Here is a 22,308-nt window from a genome sequence, read left to right on the forward strand (position 1 = left end):
ACTTACTTGAGAGCCACCACTTATCAAGGCCCAAAGTCTACTCGAGGATAAGAGTTACTGAATATAAGCTGGTAGTGTAGTAATTGTTAATGGTGTAAATTGGGTTTAATTTGATTATTTATGGAGACGGCTCAACAAGAACTTGTTTATATTGGATTTGAAGGCTAGCATGTTGTATTCAACCGGGAAGCAAGCCAGCAGAACAGTGCTTCACAAGCAGGCACTTTTGCAAAAGGAGCTTTGTTCATAGAATCTACGTTTAGATTTAGGCACAGATTAAGATTCAATTAAAGAATAATGCAGAGTTCTTCATAATCAAATAGAGCACATTCGGCTGTTGATAATGCTTAATATAAGCATTAAAATTTCACTTAATTGTGTTCTATTGAAAACATACTGAGTAAGAATTCTAACTGTTAACAAAACATTAAGTTTTCGATCTCAGCTGGAAGTAATTGCTTGTCTAATCACACTAAACAGCTGTGAACTACTATAACATCTAATGTTAAATAGTAAAGTGATGCTGAGCAATATAAAAGCTCTGATTTTTTTTTGTATGCTTATTCAACTCAAAACAAGGCATACTGCCACTGGGATATAAGGAGTTACTATTGCCTACAGGAACACTCTAAATAAGGAGTTGAGAAGAGAGATATCTGTTTGTAATACATTTAAATTTGTACATGCTAATACAGTCCAAAGTTTAGCAGGGCAGAAACTATTAGAGTAGAATGCTTTCTGGTATCTTGGAAACACTACAGTGAAGGGGTGGGATTTTGTTGCTTGTCAGATTAGTCAAGGGTATTCATATTGAGGGGACACAAGTGCTACAAGAGTTTGAACAACATCATAAGTTGGTGAGGAGGGTAAATAGTTGCCGTTGTCGGTGAGGAGCATCAAGCCATCTGAATATCATCACCGTATTCGAATTTAACATCCATTTTACAAGCTTACATGTGTTGGACAGTTTTTAGAAATTGACATCCAAACTCTTTATTCTTCTTTCTCTCGAATCAATCTTTAATACTTCTTCCTATGTTTTCCTTAGGTTTTCTCTGCCAACTTACTCTGCAACATCAACTGTTCTACAACCCAAGAACTCTCATCCATTCTTTTCATGTGGCCAAACCAACAAAGTTTCTTATTCTGCATACATCACCCTATACTAACCAAATTTAATTTTCCTCTGATGTCATCAGATCTAAGCTTGTCTTTAAGACTCACATTGCACATTTATTCTGTCATTAATATTCCATTTCTATCCATGCAACTCATGTTTTCAATTTTCACTGGCCTTGTTTCATTTTCGTACATTTTCTAATAAGGAGATGATAAGTAAAAGATCTTAAAGATGTATAAATCAATCAATTCACAACTTGATTAACCTAAAAACAAGTCTACTCTTTATTTTATCACTATGTTTTGTGTCATATATTTCTCAGTTTATGCATGAAGTACATATTATAAGCACATAAATAAAATACCTACCTGAAAGAATTATTTTGGGGATGTTTGACTCTATTTTGATATTTGATCGCTTTTATAAGATACTTTTCGACATATTCATTGGAACCATGGCAGAGTCCATGCACCAAAGATTCTAAACAAGGAAATGGTATTTCTTCCAAGACATCCGAATAACCAAATTCTTTAGTATGAAAATCTTCAGGTGGCATTTGACTATCAGGTGTTTGAACATTGCTTGATTTCTGTGTGTCGGTTTTAGGAATTGAAAAATTGTCTTTGATTATTCTTTCATTAATTGGTGGAATTGCACAACCATTTTCAAATTTAAGATCCGATAAATTTTTGCAAGATATTTTAGTGCAAGAACTTTTTGGATTAATCTGAAAATCAAGTTCTCTACGATGTTCAGCCAAAGAATCTGCAGTTTGACAAATCTTTGAGGTTTTGCATTGTGCAATCTGAATATCATTTCTTTGAGTCACCATCCCTGAAATACTAACAATGCATGGTTCGGAAATACTGCTATCTTCATGATCTTTCAAGTCAAAAGACTTATTTTCAAAAGACAAAGAACCAAGGTGCCGACTTGACCAAACGGTGTTGTTTAAAGCTTGCTTTTGGAACTGTTGACATTTTGAAGTCAGATATTCCAAGAAATTATCTTTGAGAATTTTTCCAGTTGGGTTGGTAGACGGGAACGAAGGTGAAGAATTTGAAGTTCTGGTTTCAGGATTTGCTTCAACGGATGATGTCTTGGAGATGTTTTCAAATCCACTGTCATCATTTATATCCAAATATTCAAAACACTCGTCAAATTCATCATCTGCAAACAATGAAGAACTTGATGTATCACGACATGTTGCCGTATTCAAGGCATTTTTGTCTTTGAAATGTTCAGAACTCTCATGAAAACATATTTTACTGTCATAAAAGTTAACATCAGTTGTTCTTTTGTGATCAGATGTAGACACAGATAATGTTTCTGGATTTGTTTCCATTTCATTCAAAAACCAAACAACATTATCTTCATCTTCCAGATGCAAATTCTCATTCTGTAAATTTGGCAGAATATTATTATCTGCTGAATCTTCTAAGATGAATGGCAGATATCCAGAATCAAGTTTTTCATCGCTTCCACATTGTATCACTTTGTTGTTATCCAGAAAATCATCTGTGGAAACTGCAAGATGGTCCAGGAAAGTAATGCAATCCCTGATACTTTCATTTAAAATGGGAAGAATTTTCGAGATAGGAATATCCTAGATATAAAAATAAAAATTAAAAAAAAACATAATATACAATCATCTATATTATAAAAAAAATTGCATATTTCATCACTTTACATACTTTAAAAAAAAGCAAAGATGATAATTTAATATCACTTAGGTAAAAATTTCTAACTTTACACATTTTAAAATGAATTGTTCCAAAATCAAATTATGTCATCTCATCAATTAAAACAGTGCAATTTTAAATAACTACATTTCAGAAAGGGACATTCGTTTTATTGATTTCTGACAATCATTTTTTTTATAAGAAGAAAGAGAATATTTGTTTTAAAAACAATTGCTATAATTTTAAATAAATATATTTGTTATATTAAGGAATATTTAGCTAACAAAAACAATTATTTTTACAGAAGAAGAGTTATTTTTTCTTAATAGTATTGTCTCTTAGAGACATTTATAGACAATGAGAATGATCCTGGTGAAGGACCCAAGGATAAAGTACCTCAAATAGTAAAAAATAATGATAGTAGTATTAAAGAAGAAGTGTCTATTCAACCCGGAACTAACATCTTGATTAGATTTAAACACAAAGCCACTGCTAAATTCTATCAAATGATGAAGGATAACATTGATTATCTATAATCAGAAATTAGTACCAAATTATAAATACATTTTTTTTTACTGGAAAAAAAAGGTAACTTTTTACTGTTACTAAAGAATTACCTTCTATAATTATGAGGTAAAATTATGACTCCTATGTAAAAAAAAAAAAAAAAAAAAAAAAGAAGCCTAATTTGGATTATATCCATTGCCTTAGTATACTTTTACTAAACTATGACAATATTTCTAAGTAACAATTATTAAAGTAAGTGAGCAATTTAAAGTAAATCTTTCTAACTACGAAAAGAGGATTCATAAACTAACAAATTAATTTAACTTTTTCAATCAATTAAATGACTTTAATTGAATTGCAAGAGGAAGTGTGTTGGAAATTTTCTGAATTGTGCTTGGTAATTTGTAGTGATGGGACGATTCCAATATTTTTACCAGTTCCAATACAATTACTGATTCCGATTCTTTATAAATCTCTAAATAATATAGAGTTGTTATTTTCCCAGATTTCCGTAAAAAAAACCCAAAAAACACACATATTAAATATATTTTTGTAAACATAAAATTACACTTCTGGAGGATGATCTATATATTTTAGCTTTACAAGTATTTTAAAATCAATAAATGTTTATTATTTTATCATTATTATCAGCAATGGAAGATTTTGCTTTAAACAAAATCAAATAAAAAAGACAATCATAGGAATCGTTTTGGCATCGGAAAATAGACACCAATTTTTCCGATTCCAAAACATCTAAATTTGTTGATTTTTCCGATTCTGATTCATCATCCTAACACGGTAATTTGCATATGCAACTTGATTGTAATTTATGCACATTTTACTTGAGAGTAATTATTTCAAATATAAAAGAGCTTTCAAGTGAAGGAATGAAGGAACTTTCATATACGAGAGGAAAATAATTTACCTCACCTCTACTGCTAAACAGACTTACTTAACCAAAGGAACATCTTCCAAAACAACTGTTTTTGGAAGCCCACACCAGAACTGATTAAGTACATGTTTGTTGGTCTGTCACTACCCTTTATCCGAAAGATTGTCTTCAAAACAAATCGTTGCCTTTACGGTATAAATCAGAGAGTAACCTTCAAACAATTTCTCACAGAACAAAGGAAGCAAGGAACAGATCAGACAATTCTGAAAAACACATGTGATAACATTTATAGAAAAGATTGAAACTAGCAACATCATGTCTGTGAGAAAGAGGTTGTAAAGAAGTAGAAACGGTGGAGCCAACCAAATTAGATACGTTTCTAAACCTTTGTATATGAATTTGGCATTTTAATGCTACTGTCAGCACAATAAACAGCTCAACATTATAAATAGAGATATCTTTATTTGATTTGAGAGACAGGATGTAGCAGCAATAATTGTGTAAGCTCCTTTTATGTGAATATCGAGGATAATAATATATTTGCATTAATTATCAAGGAAAATAATATACCTGTAATTTGAGACTGCAACAGAGGTTAGTCCATTGTCCAATAAGGTAAAGGAGAGTCTTGGTACCACACTTAAAGCTACTGTGATATTCCTCACAGCAAGTACGGATCAATTGGCTGATTGGATGCTAAATAAAAAGAGAAAAAGACTGCATCAGTAGATAATCCACAACCAGAAAATATAGATGAAATTATTAGGATCAATTAAGCTTTAACTAAAATTAATTTCTTTCAATCATTTTTTGTAGTTTTATTTTTCTTTACATGACACTGTATTAGTCTTCCTAACCCATCCTCTACTGGGGGAGGGATGAAGTTATTCAAAACACATCTAGGTACTTCTGCAGTTTAAATCTCATTTTTTTCAGGAGTCTCATTTAGCAATGCTTGATGGATGCCGAAAACTGACGCATTATACTAAGCAAATGGAAGTTAATACAAAAACAAACAAAAAAATAAAAGCAGAAACAACCTACCGGAATTCATAAAATTTACTGTTTTATTTATTTATTTTTTTATTGTCAACTACTTTTTTTTTTTTTTTTTTGTAATAAAAGTTTTGTTTCTTTGATTTAATGAACAAATATTTTTTTATTTATTTTTTTGTATAAAAAATTATTTTATTTTGAATTAATGAAAAAGTATTTGTTTCAAGTCTTTTGTCTCTATAATATATACAGCTATTCAAAATACTATGTTGTATTATTGATTTAAATAATAGTAACCCATTTTGATGGCAATATAGGAATAATGGAAAATCTTTTCTTCTGTTCTATTATTATTTTCATGGTAAGTGCTCGGCTGAGCTCCATTATATGGTTTTCCCTCTCCTGACTTATAAAACATTCACAATAAAAACTCATCTAGCTACAACAACTGTAGATAAATTTCCTTTCCTTTATAACTAAAACTAAATAAAACTTTTATGAGCAAAGTTTCTTTCCAAGAACTACCCATCTGCAAAACAATACCATAGTACTGTTTCTCAGCTAACTACAACATTATCATTTTTCAAATTCAATGTTAACAAATTTCTGTTGAGTCGTCCTCTTAAATAATCAAATTCTGAGCAGTTTCAACCATTGTCTCAAGGTATTGTCTCAGTCTAACTCATCATCATCATCATGCAGTCCGTAGGGAAGGGTTCTTGTAATTATTGAAGAAAACAAGTTTAGTCTTGGCAGCATTGAAGGTGACCATCCATTTTTGTCCCCATTCCACTACGGATTGTAGGTCATCCTCTAGTGTTCCTGCCATTTCTTTAGATATGTGTTTATTTGTTTTCCTGTCGTGTCTGTTATAGAGCATGGTGTCGTCAGCATACATACCCATCTCACAGACAATTTTGTCAGGGAGGTCATTTATGAATATTAAGAATAGCAGAGGTCCAAGGATAGACACCTGAGGCACTCCCGCATTTATATCATATTGTTTAGATGTACGACCGTCAAGGATCTAATTATGTTATGTATTCTTCCAGTCATGCCGTATGATCTGATTTTGTTGAGAAGGCCCTCATGTCATACCCTGTCAAAAGCCTTAGATATATCTAGAGCTACCGCTCTACCCTCCCCCGCTTTGTCCAGTGACTGGTATATATGTTCTGAGATTACAGTTAGGATGTCTGCTGTGGAACGGGCTTGCCTGCGCAGTTAGGTGTAGTATCTGTTGCACATCAGATAAACACCCTCTGAACTTTCAATGCTCATGTCCAGTGAAGCGAACCCACGACGACTGGCAGCAGAGGAGGCCACAGCTTCTGGCCAAAAGTAATCTCAGTGAGGTAGACAGTCACCCTATTGTGTCCACTACTACACCTTTTCTGTGTGTGTGTTTGGATTCTTAATCCAGCAGAGGGATGTGATGTGTCTAGTGTGTTAGATAAATTAGTGTTAAGTTCATGCTTGCATATGACTTTTCGTTTTCAGCTAACACTGCTGGCTAACCTCACGGTGAAAAGGGAGCAGCTATGCATAAGTCTTCCCTGCCAGTACATAGCCTCTCCATCATCAAGACTCCTACAGTGCCTCCACGTTGGCCACACACGGTAACTGGGTACCTTGCGGCCCCAGGCTAAACTTGTAGGAGATCTCAGAGTAGTAGGGGACCCTAGAGGTAGTGTGTTATAGCCCACCGATGTGTGGACACGCCCTGGCGCACTACCAACCCCTACCCCACTGTCTTGTGGGTGCCCTTGGAAAACTAGGGGAACGAACCCCAAAATCAAACACCACTGCCTTGTGGGCCTTATCACAGCAAAAGGCTAAGAGATGGGAACTGACTTCAAATCCTACTGCTGCCTTGCAGTTTTCCTTAAAAGGCAATGTCCAACTAACAAACTCCTTAACCCTTATCCTTGAGTTGCCTTTGATAAGTGATTAATTGTTAGTACGAAAAAAAAAGTAACATTAAGTAATTAAGCAATTCACTAAATAAAAGTAATTAAATTTGCCCTAATACAGATTGTATCTCTACTAATATACCAAAAGAATCTAAAGTTTTTCAAAAATGCAAAAAAGAAATGCGGCACAAGACTAAAAGTTTGGGTGCGTTGATGGTCGAGATTATCCATTTGCTCTAGTCTCTAAACGAGTTCCTTTCACCAAATAACCATATTTACTCTATAGGCCAACCTACTTAAAATAGTCACAGATGTTTTTATGATTTTACTTATAAAAAAAAGTATATACTTCTTATGAATGACAGGAAGTGTGGTACTTAAAAAGCACCTAAAAAAGATAAAGAAAGAGAAAATAACCAAACAAAATGTTAAGTGTGGAAGTTAGGAGGTCACTCTCACGCCTATCTAAGTATGACCTGTTCATGGTTTTCCAGATTGTTTTAAGAGCACAAAACAATCAAGTCAGCTTTTCTTATTGACTATTAAGTGAATATTTATTGAAATAAAAATAAAATGGTAAACTAAAATAAATTTTTTAAAATCTCATAAAAAATCTTTTTTTTACAGATATAACTATTTTCAATTATTTTACTCTGAGTCCTTGATCTAGTAATACAGGGTGCTCCAAAATTAATCATTTATTTTGAAATATAAATTAGCATCAAAATAGATAGTTAACTTTGGGACACCCTATATGTCTCCACCTATATCAAGGTCAAACAATTTTTCTCCAGGTAAAATTTTGCTAATAATCCAATAGTGGTATAAAATTAAAATATTTTATATTACAATTTATACATTTGTGTAATAACATACCTGTTGGAGCCCTTTCTCTTATTGTACATATGTAGTGTTATCATGGATAGCTTAGTAATAAGTAATAATAGTAATATATATCAGTAATAATACATATAGTAATAATATGTAGTAATAAACAGTGATATTTACATCTAGAAATACAGTAGGTATAAAGCTCCTAAAATTCATACTAGAATTGTTCACAAGAATCTGTGCTGCAGTGGTTAGAGTACTTGGAAGAATTCAATTACATTCTCTTGAAGGTTGAAGATTCAATCCTCAGAGTGGGCGACCAAAACATACAATTGCAAATTATTTATCCGATCATGGCTGACAGAACGAGAGTATGCTAAATAAAGAGTTCCGTTCAATATTCCATGCAGATTCTCGAGTACGACAGAAACATTCCCGAGCTTAACACGATACACCTGAAGAAGGTTAGATGACAGTAGTCCAAAGAATCAAAATAATACAGATAGCATAAGTTCAGAATATAAACATCATTGGAGGAAAGGATGGAGCAAGTGGTAGTGTGATTGCAAGAATTAAGAGTGGATTAAATTCAATAAACTTTTGCCATTATTAACCAGAAGAGCATTATTACTGTCGACTATGGGAAGAGTCTCTCAGATATGTGTATGCAGTGTGATGATATATGGAAATGAAACCTGACCAGTAGGTGAGGGTTGAGGACATATGTTCTATGAAGATACGGCATAATCATGTTGATATACCATATCACCAAAGTTAAGCAACATTGAGCCTGGTCAGTACCAGATGGGTAACCATTTGAGAATATCAGGTGATGTATGTAGCAGGACATTGACATCTCCCTACAAGAGCTGAAAAAACAATGTTGTCATCTCCCCTAATAGGGGATATACATGTGACTATGAACTGCTTGTGAATTTCATACTCCCATGAAACTTCGTCCTTCGGAGAAAGCCAGTTCAACTCAGGTAGGTTGAGTGTCGCTTCAGTACAGTACTATGAAGAGAAATGATCTTAAAATGATACTATGAACATGTGATGCAAGTTTTTCTGACAACATAGTTCTGGTGTGAAAGATTAAATCTGAACAATATAAGCAATATGTGAAAACAGAGTAAACTTTGATGATATTGAAAGAATGAATGGAAGTTTTTGGGTTAATTATTGGAGAAGAGTTTAGGTAGCAGGTTCAGTTCACAGAAAAAGGCTAAGGAAAATATGGGAGAAGTGATAAAAATACATTTGAGTGAAAGAGGATGAATAAAGATCTAGCCAGAGAGATCTCATAAAGACGGCCAATGCACGCTAGCATATAACACGGACATTGAACTGAATATAATGATGATAAAGAGAAAATAGACAAAGACAGTTGAATCTGCAGAGATGTTCAAACATTTATTTCTCACAAAGATTTGTTAAAGACAATGTAAGAATGATATAATACATGATACAACCGAAATAACATGTACTGCCAGGACAAACAGATTATAGAGAATGCATGCTAACTAGGAAACTACTTTGAAAATGAATTTTGCAATCTGTAAAAAAAAAAAAAAATATAGTTAATGGTCAAATATATGTAGAAGATAATTGGACGTCTGATGGTAAATGCATCAGAATCATGAAAACTATGTAAAAATATAAATCTAAGCTGGACATATATATATATATATATACAGACATACACGGAAGTTTTAAATGTCTCATAAAACATGACTAAACAAAATACACATGTTTTTATAAATATAATCAAAAATTGAATCCTATCTCATGTCGTCCACTCCTCCTATGGTCAAGGTGCATGAAATTAATGTTTCACAGGAATACAAAGAAATTATTAAATTTGAAAAAAAAAAAAAAGAAAAGACACTTTATTGAGATGTAGATATTGCTTTCTCTTCTGCCAGTGATGGAGGAGAGCATTCCGAGCTATGGATATTTGAAGCCTCTTGGTTCCTTAGTTTATCACTGATTTTAAGTCATTCTCTTCTTGCAGATTGCTCTGAGACTTCTAACCGACTGTTCACCTCTCTTTTAGCCATATGATGTCAGGTCTGCTCCTGGTACACAAAAGAATGAGCTGACATTAGAGTAGTTTAACTAACCTCGACTGAACACTATTTCTTGTTATCCTCAACAAAAATTATACTCAACCAATATTCAAGTTTAGCCTGCATCAACCTCAATGCCAAAAAAAAAAATAAATAAATAAAACTTAATTTTAATTTCGTACAATGCATGTGTGACTGGGAGACATTTTTTTTTTTTTACTTTATAATTGAAGAGTTCTTTCTCTTATTGCAAGTATAATTTAGGGAGGATAACTTAATTATGGTTCAAGGGAAATAGTTAAGTTATCCTCCCTAAATTATACTTGCAATAAGAGAAAGAACTCTTCAAAAAAAATCTACAAATCGATGTATTAAAACAATAATATGGTGCTCAGGAATACACAGGGGGTCTTCAGTCATTCTTAGACAATGCCTGAAGTGCCTGCTAAATATTAGCTAATTACTTAATAATAAAATATTAAAAAGCTCCAATTAAATTAAAAAGCTTTTTAAAAGAGGATACTAGTGCTACCAAATAAATCTGTTTGAAAATACCAGCTTCCTGACCTAAAATGCACCAAACATTGAGGTCATTGTTTTTTTTTTCTTTCCCTTTGCAAAACTTGATTATGCTCTGCCAAACCAAAACACAAAATCTTTCCTTTACAAAACAATCAAACCAAACATCATGAATAGATTTTTGAAGATATAAACAAAATTACTAGATTGCCATTAAATAAGACGAAAAGAATTGATATGCTGTGAAACAACAACCAAGAGACAATAATTAATTTGGAAATGTATATTTAGAGGCAATGAATATTCATTACTTACTTCAATATCCACGTTTTGTAGGAAAACTAAAATATCATGACACAGGATCGACTCATCACCATCATTAATTATCCACTTGTTGCTGAAATAAAAGAAAAGAAATTGCAAGTAAATTTTATATCTCTCTTGTACTTTTATATATATACACATATTTTATTTTAGATTTCATAGAAATGCAAAGGTTTCAACTCAATGGATACCAGAGGCTTAACACTTTTAACATGTCAATGTAAGCCATATCAAATAATATCGCTACGTTTCTTCTTATAATATTGAGAACTTTTATATTCAGTACATATTACTGACCAAATTTATCGCAAACAACAAACAAAACCTCATCTTCAAAATTTAACAGTTTTAAAGACCAAAAACAAGTGCAGAATTTTTTCTAATTGATAAACATATTTATTTATCAAAATTAAATTCGATATTTCAATTCATAACAGACTCTTCAACAAGTTTTTTTTCTTTTCTTTATTTTACGTACAATGATAGCGGTGGTGGTGCCTGGCATGTTTTCTTTCAGATGTTATCGAAGGGTAGTGTTCAAATGTCCAATACAGTAGAGAACGCTGGTCTAGCATGTATTTATGAAGTAATAAAAAAGTCTACTGTTTAAAACACTGTTGATATGGAATGCAAAATTCAAAATTTAATGGTTTTAAAGATCAAAATCAAATGCAGAATTTTTTTAATAAATAAACATTTATTTATTAAAATCAGTCCAGTGTATATTTGTTTTTTTTATTACTTAGCTAACGGAGGTAGGGATGTAGAAAAAAATTCTTATTACTTTACAGAAAAGAATTATTGAAACATTGTGGTAATTATTTCTATTTATATAAAGTTAGATATGTGCATATGTTATATATATATATATATATATATATATATATATATATATATATATGTGGTACTCATGCACTTATTTATCCATGCTGAAATAACATTATTTAAAAAGCCATTCTTAACATGGAGAAGGGAGGGTGTTTTGTACCTATTCTGTATTTTAATCTTACAATTGAATAAAAAAAAAACATCATAAAACTTTAATTAAACTTGGAAATACGATTTTAAAAAATAGCGCGGATCAGTAAGTGCATTAGGACCATATATATATAATGAGAAAAAAGTGAACCATAATCGAATGTTAAACAATAATACATAAATCGATTAATAAAAAAAAAAAAAAAAAAAAAATTACGGAGTGTAATACAACCCGAGAAAAAAGTGAACATTATTCAGAATGTTATAAAATAAATAAGTCAATTAAAAAAAAAAGAAAAATCACAAAATGCAAAAAGAACGAAACCCAAAGCGCTTTTCGTACAGACAGACTTTTTCAAGGGTATACGTCTGTAAAGAGAAATAGAAATTTTTTATCTTTTTTTTTGTAGAATTATTGTAATAATAAAAAAAAAACCTTAGATGGAATGTGTTCTGAAATTTATAAACAATATTACTTGACTGCGAGATAGGCAAGATGTCCTTATGAAAAGAGGGAAAAGCGCGCTGTGTAAAGAAAGCAATTCCGAGGGTTAAAGCACCAAAATTCGAAGTGACAAGAGAGGAAATCTTGTCTCCAATACGTTGGCCTTCAGGTCCAATCAAAGGTAACTTGAGGTATACTGGAAATCTAGATGGACCATATTTGGGTTGCTCAGAAAAGGATTCTATTTTCTTGTTTATAATTTTGTTAATTAATGGAGGTGGATATCCATTCATAACGAAAATTTGTTTAATATTATCAATTTCTGAATCGATACAAGAAGGAAAGCAAATGGCAAGTGCCCGATGGGTTAAATTTCTAATAATATTAAGCTTCCTAGTTGTTGGTGCAAAAGAATCCCAACTGAGGTACAGACCAGTAAATGTAGGTTTTCTATAAATGGACGTGACAAAGGAAGACCAACATTTCATAACTAAAACATCCAAAAAAGGAAGGGAGTTGCCTTTTTTTACCTCCATCGTAAATGAGATGGAAGGGTGCAAATCATTTAATAATTTAAAGAAAGACACAGCTTCGTCATGCGTAGCGAAACAAGAAAAAGTCAATGTAACGCATGTAAAAGGTCGGTCTTGGGCACTTATTGAACAGCAACTGTTCCAAGAAACCGACAAAAATGTTGGCTAGAGTTGATTATATATATATATATATATATATATATATATATAGGACTCACTTCCAAACTAATCAACCAATCATTATGAATTCTGGAAAACATCTAAGCATAAAGGTGGGAGTTATGTTGGCTATATTTAGTTTAATTTAGTTTTATGAAACAGAGGAGAGCAAGGAGAGAATGGAAGTTCTTCATGAAAATTCAGATACCTCAGGTTTTTTGTAAAATTTTAACATCAATTAATAAATATTCCCCAATTTTCAGTTTCTTTGGGGTATTTTAAAAGAATGTTTAGGAAGTATAGATTAGGAAAAATCTTCAATTTGAAGGTTCAAATATCTTAGATTTGCATTAAATTTGAATTGTAGTCATTTGATACCACTCAAGCAAGATTCTCTGAAATCCAACTTCTTAAGAACCCTTAAGGTTAAGCCTTACATTCGACATTTTCTAAAATCAAAATCTTGTACTAAATATTGATCAGGAGTGGAATAAGGATTGTAGCATGGTTTAATATTATATCTTGATTTTAATCTTTGTAGGAGGGCATAAATTGGTTTAATATCGTTTTTTTTTTTTTTTTTTTTTTTTTTTTTTCAAGAAATAAAATTTAACCGCCCCAGTCCAGTTATTCTTGTAGTATAGTTAACAAGAAAAAAAGGGATAAAAAGAAAAGAAATAGACAACAAATATCTTGACAAATGCAATAAAATTTAGTTTTCTACATACCTGTATTATTTTTATATGTGCTTACAGATATTATAGTAAGTACGTATTTGTTAGTGTTACTTTTACTTAACTATGTATTTGTTAGCGTTAACTTAACTTAATATGGCCACTAACTTGGTTGTGAATTACAGGCTAAAGGATACTAAAAAAGCTTACCCTAATCTGATTGACAACCATTCTGGGACTTTGGTTTATGGTTCCTCTAACCTGCTTTTTTTTTTTTGTATGATTGTAATTATGACAAAATAAAAATATCTCATTCCAAATTATGTTCATTGATTAAGCAGTTTTATTTTTAAATAAGAAAATTAAACTTTGAGTAACTGAAGAGAGATAGTCTTGCTTGCCATTTTGAAACAATCTCAAGAAACAAAAAGAGATAATTCAACAATAATTCGAACTTGTGAAATTTATGTTGTAACACCTACCCATCAATCACTTAAAAATGATTTTATTAGGTCGGTGCAAAAATGTTGTTTCTTGATGTTCAACTTCATGTCAAAAAACATTATTTTTGCACCAACCTAATATTTATTAAAAAGAAAACTACTTGATAAATTTACGTCATTTTTGGAATATGATATTTTCATTTTGTCATTAGTACGTACATCAGAGTTTTTCTTTATTTTTTAATAAAGAAGAAATTCTGGATAAGAACCAATTTTTTTTACTATCTTTTAAACCTGAAATTTATGACCAAATAGGCAGCCATATTGGAAGCCATATAGACTTGGCTAAGTAAAAGTAATGATAAATGCATAGACAATAAATCTTACAATCAGTAAACACACATGAAAATTACACAACTATTCATTGTATTCGCTCCTTTTTTTTTTTTCGTTAACTATAATCGTTTTATACTTATATATGACACAAACACATGATAAAAGACTTAATGTTTTTTGTATGTAGAACATTTTAAGGATAGAATTTAAGTAAATTTATAAATATTCTTTCTACTGTTCTAATTTTAAAGGAGGAAGTACTTAATGTGCTTACCAGATACAGAAATAAATTGCAGATAACAAATCGGTAAGGGGCTATAGAATAAGAAAGCACAGAACTAAGAATCAAGGCTCTATGGACAAATTTATCTTTAGTTGACCTTTGGCAACTAAATATTTTCGTCTACTAGCCAAATAGAAAAGTTACTAGCCAAACCCATATGATTTTTGGAATATATCTTCTTAATGTATGTACACCATAAAGATTTTTATGTATTTTTAAATAAATAATTTTATGTTAAGACTTAAAGATATAAACATTCAAATTTCTTCAGATGTTTATTTTTAAACAGCCTTCGTTTAAAAAAAAAAAAAAAAAAGAGTATATTGTTCTATTAAACTTTTAATGTTTAAATAATAGGGTCAGTTGAGGGTAAGAGTTAAAGCATTTATCAGAGATTGAATCAATACCATGAGGATTAAAAAAGCTGAGTGAAAGGAACATAATTTGACTATCTAAGATGATGGCTCAACAAGTATTTGCTAATATTGGAATCAAAGGTGGCCATGTTGTAGTCAGTTGGGAAGCTATATTTTGTTTTACAGACAGAAAGTTTTAGGAAAGAAACTTTTTTCATGGAACTTTCATTTGGTTTTAAGAAAGAAAGGAAAGTTCCTTGTTGTGGTTGTAGTCAGACGAGTTCTTGCTGTGGATGTTTTATAGAGATCAAAGCTCTATCAAACACTTACCATGAACATAATGATAGAAAAGAGAAAGGCTAGTAACATCTCTTCTGAGATAAGGGAACTGCAGGGAAAAGAAGAGATCATCCTCCACTAGATTGCAAAGTTGATTTTGTATTTTGTTAAGGCAGAAAAGAGTTCTCTGAAAGGCACCTCCCAAGAGATGACAGCAGTACTCCATCTTAGAACATATCTGGCTCTTATACAAACATGTCTACATAACGAACACAGCTTGTTTTAGAAGAAAAAAAAAAGCATAAAAAACTTCCTTCACACCACAGAGAAAAAAAAAAGCATAAAAAACTTCCTTCACACCACAGAGAACCATGACCATATATATATATATATATATATATATATATGAATGGAAATGTATAAAAAAAGAATACGAAAATTAGAAAAGCTTATAAATTTTCTTTATTCGTTTTCAATTGATGACGTGCAGGAATACAAAATAATATTATGAAAAAAAATCAAAAAACTTTTTTTACAGGTACATAATTTTCAACCGATCCTTCAGTCCTCATCGGTGCATACATACACGTTGATATTGTAGGAGATGCCCTTTTCTCTTCCCTGCCACCTCTATCTCACAGAAGAGATGTTGCGAGTTTGTCTCTGATGTATCGTTATTTTCATGGCAAGTGCTCGATTGAGCTCCAATCTATGGTCCCCCCTCGCCAAACTTTCACAAGAAACACTCGTCTAGCTGAAAACACTATCAATAATTCCCCCCACTCTTTATCTGTGCCTAAACCTAAACGTAGATTTCATGAACAAAGGTTCTTTCTTAGAACTGCACGCCTGTGGAATTGTTTTCCGTTTTCCTGCTTTCCGACTGACTACAATATGGCTCTCTTCAAGTCTAATGTAAACAAGTTCTTGATGAGCCGTTCCATATAAGTTAACAAATTTACCGAATTTCCATTACTAATGATTACTATATTGTCCAATTTCTACTGTACACTCTTTAACTCTTATCCTCGAGTGGCCTCTGGGTCTTGATAATGTGATGCCTGTGTAAAAAAAAAAAAAAAAAAAAAATTGGGAAAAGTCTCCTTTTTAATTTAATAACAGTTGCTGTACAGGTTAGTAAAAATAACAGCGCACGGTCAGTTGGGATTTAACAATACTTTCAGGGTTTTTATTTTCCTCCTCCAATATACATACATAATACTTCCAACCTATCCTTTATAGGGGAGAGAGCAGCTATCCCAAACTCTTTCTCTCTTGCAATTTAGAAAAAAAAAAAAGAGAGAAAGATTTGAGCAACTTATCTACCACATATCACTAGTAACTTCCTGTTCAATGCCATATTCTGACATGTAGACCTAATTCTAAACTTTTCACTTCTAATGGAATTTTCAATTTTTCTGCTTACTTCAACCTTATGCAGAAAAATACTGTTTTTGGCATTATTTTTACACATCTGTCTCTAATCTTGCTACATGTGTTGCGTGTTAATAACGCAGTTAATGCAGTACTAGCTTGAACCAACTTACTTGTGTTTAAGTGCAGAGAGGTCAAAAGGTTATTACTGACAGGCTTCAGACTTCTTAACTTCGATTGACAGGTGCATTACACCTGCATGCTAGCAGGGGTCACGAGGCAGTTCAGAGCAAGTTGTATTGACGGATATTGCCATCCCACACCACACCTTAATATAAATAAAGGATGCACATGCGTTTCTATTTAGTCAGAGAGTTCTTTAGTCAGACTAGAATCAGAGTAAGTCAGAACAAGAGAGTCTTGCAGCTAAGATGCGGAAACAAAAAAGAAGAAAGATTTGAATCGATTCTATCCCTTGAGCTTTTTTTTTTATTCATATATGTTAACTAGCAGGGGTACCTGGCATTGCCCGAGCCATAAAAAAAAAAAAAAAAGAAAATGAACTTGCATTTGATTACACTTGCTAAATGATTTTTGTTTTAATTTAATTATTTTTATTGTGCAATAATTTATATCAGTTTGCAAAAAAAAAATCCCCTGATGTTAACTCACTGCTATGAATTTGGAATAGAGGCATGTGTGTGAGAAAAAAAAAAGTTTTAGAAATATTTGTGATTTACGTAAGTAATATTCCTCCCAGAATGAGGATAAAGGCCATCTACGAATAACAATATACAAGTCGTGTTTTAGGAACATGCATGATTTGATTTCCAGATTGGAGGCAACCGACTGAGAAAAGGAGAAAAGGTAAGTGTCTTAAGATCTCCTTATAGACTGTATGTGACACACACACACAATATCACACACACACACACACACACACACACACCCATGATTGTATAAACACATGTGCACACACAAATACAGTTGATCAATGGCCATGTCATAGTTATATAGACTCACATACACAAAATATACACCTGGTACGCAACAGTTTTCACATTTTTTTTTTTTTTTGCACTTATTCAAAACAAACAATCTAAAGAGTTTAATAAAAAAAAAAGTGATATGTGATGAAAACAAAACTATGGAGTCGATAACTGAAACACTAAACTCTTACTCTTCAAATTTTAAATGCTCCAACTTCTAAAGCAATGAATTTGCTCTGACTCCACAACTCGAGATACGAATACACTATACAATGAAAGGATTAAATACTTATACAGTATTTTTAAACAAGTGTACATCCTAAAATAATGAAGAAAAGATTATTATGCTTCATTAGTGTTTACACTAATATTCATATAAACTATGCCTGAATCAGTGGAAGTTAAAAAAAATTAAATTTCAAACTGGAAAGTTATAAAAATGAAAGAAAAAAGTATCACTCTGTATAGAAAGAAGAAAGAAAAAATAGAAAAGAAATGTATCATTACGGAAATAGAGTTAAGGATTTCTTTTCAAATTCATTTAAGGGGGAATATCTGACTTGCTATTTGCTCTCTCTTTTTCTCTAAACATTTAAAATGATTTTGTCAGACAAATTTTTATTTTTTTATTCTTTGATTCGTCGACTTTTGTGTGATAGCACAGATATATATTTATTTAACAAATATACAAAATACACATTGGTCTTTATTATTATTATTTATACAAATAAATACACATTGGTCTTTATTATTGAGTGGAGGGGGTAATTTGTGTATATATTTTTTTACAGCAAGATTTGAAAAATTACCCACTGTAACAAGCTGTTGTGACTGTAAACATTAAATCTAGATAAATTCATCCCCATAGCTGGAGATTCTGCATTCTCATTAATATAAAGATCTGATATTTTTTTATAAAAATGTATATTTCACTTACTTGAAAGGACTTCCGAGCATAGAAGAAACAGAATTTGCTGAAAAATGAAACAAAAAAAAAAAATTAACACCATATTTGATAATGGTTAATGACATCTTGGATGTACCAAGTTCAAATCCAGTTTGTTCCACATAAACTACCTGGAAAGGAGATAAATATTTTGTTCTGTTGTTTTCATTACATGTTTTAACCTGAAGCGATAATTAAGCATAATTTCCTATTAATACATAAAACAATTTGCCTACTCTTCAAAACAAAAATCTTTTGTAAATAATTTTATATTTTTAGAGTGATGAAAAGCTTGTTGTATTGTCATTATGTAGTAGAGTTTTAGTGTCTGTCTATTCCACTGACCTTGCTTGATAAGAAAAGGGTCACCAGGTTTTGGTTAGAAAAGATAATCTTCTCTATAATTTAAAATCAATTTATTCAACAGATTCATCAATAAAAAAAATATCTATATAAAGAAGAAATTTAAGTTTGTAGAAGGCAAAACAATAAAAAGATGTAATAGATAGACTCAAACTGACACAACTCACGATATAATGGTGGAACCAGCTATGCAGTTTTACTTTTATTGATTCGATTCATGTGTATACGTATAACCATATATATATATATATATATATATATATATATACACACACACACACACAATATTTTACATGCAGGATGTTCATACTTGCATCAGGTGGTCAGGTGGTGTGTCCGTGATGCTACGATATTAATAAATTATGCATTTGAAACAGATAACTTTCACTTTCTACGAACATGCTCCATCTACAATAAAACCTGCCATGCACGTTTGAAAGTTGAACATATGCCTGACGAAGGGAAGACATCCTGAAATATAGCATCATGAACACACTACCTGATGCAAGTAAGAACATTTTACATGTAAAATATTGTAAAAAAAAAAAAAAAAAAAAAAAAAAAAAAAAAAAAAAGCATGCGTATATGTTATGGTTGATGAATTGGATCAATGAAAGTGAAACTGTATAGCTGGTTCCATCATTATATCTTAAGTTGCATTAGTTTGAGCCTATCCGTCAAGTAACTTGTAATCCACTGTGTCTGTGGACAACATACCATGCAAGCATATAGGGTTACATTATCACCTCTAGCAAGGATTGGACCTTTGAAACACTGTCACTTAGAACATGGACTCATGGCACAATGAATGAAAATATTGATTATCAATCAGTTCTAAATGATAGTTTTCTCAGATTGAGGGTTCAATCCTTATTACAACGATAATAACTAAGAATAACAAAATAATTAACATTTCTGCTCAATCATGGGTGATGAAACAAGAACAATTTACCCCTGTAAATTAAATAAACGGTTCAGTTTGAAATTCTGTATAAGATCCATAGTTTGAAACTAAATGCAGCTAAAGAAGGTCAGATGCTATATCTGCCAAAATGCTGCAAAAATAACAATCAGGATGAGAAAAGTAATCTGAATAATTCAAAATGTAAATTGTGGCATTTTATAAATTGTTTATTCATTAATATTTAAAAAAAAAAAAGGAGATTATAATTGGTGCTTATGTACTTACCATGCTATTTTTTAAATAGTAATTTCAAGTTTTACAATATCATTTTTTTTTTTTTAAATTCTTAGGTAAAAGTACAGAATCGTTACAAAACACCATCCCATGTTAAGAAAAATTTTCAAAATAATGACGTTATAATTTCAGCATGGTAACATAAGTGCATAAGTACCAATTAAGTACAATGAAGTATCTTACCGGATTAAAAAAAAAAAAAAATGTGTAAATTTTTACATTAGGTCCACCTCCACAATTTTTGTTTATAATGATGACTTTTATAGGTGTTAGACTATGCTAAATAAGAAAATCTCATTTAAATTTTGCAGAAACAAGTAGTCTTCGAGATATAAAGACCTATATTATACATTGTAATTCACTAACCACCATGTTTATACGCGCACAATAAATAAATCAAGGTAAATTTTTATATTAAGTCCAACTCAGCGTTCACATTCGAAAGCCGTTCTTAACATGAGAAGGTTGGGGCGTTTATTCTGAAAGCCATTCTTACCATGAAATTACTTAAGGAAGTGAAAAAAGTCGTAATTGTTTTGTTTTACACGCATGCACATTACTAATTCCTCAGTTGTGAAAAAAAATGGTTCACTGTAAAATTTAAATGAAATTTTCTTATTCAGCATAGTTGAAAACCTAGAAAAGTAATTTTAAAGAAAATTGTGGAAGTCTCCTGTGCGTCATGAGTAAGTTGCTGGAATCTGTGTTAAATAGAGAAGTAATCAATCATCTCAGCAAAAATAACCTTCTTAGTGACATGCAATATGGTTTCCGTTCTGCTAGATCTACAGCAGATGTGCTTACAGTTATATCTCATAGGATTAGCGAATCTCTCAACGGAGGCAACCTTTCTAGGGCAATTGATCTTGACATACCAAAAGCCTTTGATAGAGTATGTCAAAGGTTTACTTCACAAGATTTCCAGCTATGGTATAACTGGAAATGTCTTTTCAATTATTAAATTATTTCTCTCTGATAGGTTCATAAAAGTAGTGGTTGATGGGCAGAAATCAGAAGCTCACAGTATTAATGCTGGAGTCTCTCAGAGGTCCATCCTGGGCCCAACTCTCTTCCTGATCTACATTAATGATCTTCCAAATCACATCCTTACATCATTCGTAGACATTTATGCTGATGACACTACCATCTATGGTAGCACATCTAAGACTATAAATGCCCAAGTTCTCTCTGATTCTCCTCTGATCTTGAGCATGTGGTACAATGGGGAAAGAGGTGGCTGGTTACTTTTAATGCATCTAAAACCAAGCTTTTATCTTTACATCATCAATGCTCTGATCCCCATCTGGCATCAGTTGAAATGAATGGCTCTCGTCTTGGGGAGACCTCATGTTTTGACAAGCTTATGGGCTTGACCTTTACTCCTGATCTAAAATGGAACATACATTAAATCTGTTGCCAAGGCCGCTGGAAAAATGGTGGGATCCTTCTATCGATCCAGTAGATATCTCACTGCTGATGCAATTCTCTACCTATATAAGAGCCAGATACGTCTAAGGATAGAGTACTGTTACTACATCTGGGCAGCAGCTGCTAGAAAGGACTTATCTTGCCTTGATAGAGTTCAAAATAGACTTGGTAGCCTAGTAGGGGATTACCTTTTCTTTTCCCTGCAACCTCTATCTCACAGAAGAGATGTTGCGAGTTTGCTTTATCGTTATTTTCATGGCAAGTGCTCGATTGAGCTCCAATCTATGGTCCCCCCCTCGCCAAACTTTCACAAGAAACACTCGTTTAGCTGAAAATACTATCAATAATTCCCCTCACTCTTTATCTGTGCCTAAACCTAAACGTAGATTCCAGGAACAAAGCTTCTTTCTTAGAACTGCACGCCTGTGGAACTGTCTTCCATTTTCCTGCTTTCCAGCTGACTACAATATGGTTGTCTTCAAGTCTAACGTAAACAAGTTCTTGATGAGGCGTTCCACTTAAGTTAACAAATTTACTGAATTTCCATTACTAACGATTGGATACTGTCCAATTTTACTACTGTACACTCTTTAACCCTTATCCTCGAGTGGCCTCTGGGCGTTGATAAGTGGTGATGCCCATGTAGAAAAAAAAAGAAAAAAAAAGAAGGT

The 22,308-nt window shown here is 31.9% G+C and overlaps 1 protein-coding gene across 1 annotated transcript in view; it reads right to left on the minus strand.

Moving 5' to 3' along the window:
- Nucleotides 1–22,308, minus strand: part of LOC145277749 (uncharacterized) — a 42,256-nt gene that overhangs the window by 17,634 nt on the left and 2,314 nt on the right. Inside the window, exons 2-5 of the mRNA XM_080129466.1 lie at nt 18,640–18,676; nt 10,845–10,926; nt 4,772–4,897; nt 1,489–2,726 (exon numbers count right to left, since the gene is read on the minus strand). Of these exons, the coding sequence (XP_079985592.1) occupies nt 1,489–2,726; nt 4,772–4,897; nt 10,845–10,926; nt 18,640–18,676 (1,483 nt within the window). The remainder of the gene's footprint in view (nt 1–1,488; nt 2,727–4,771; nt 4,898–10,844; nt 10,927–18,639; nt 18,677–22,308) is intronic.

The sequence above is a fragment of the Euprymna scolopes genome, chromosome 6 (assembly GCF_053919585.1).
Source record: "Euprymna scolopes isolate OS-2025 chromosome 6, ASM5391958v1, whole genome shotgun sequence".
In the NCBI taxonomy this organism is placed as follows: Eukaryota; Metazoa; Mollusca; class Cephalopoda; order Sepiida; family Sepiolidae; genus Euprymna; species Euprymna scolopes.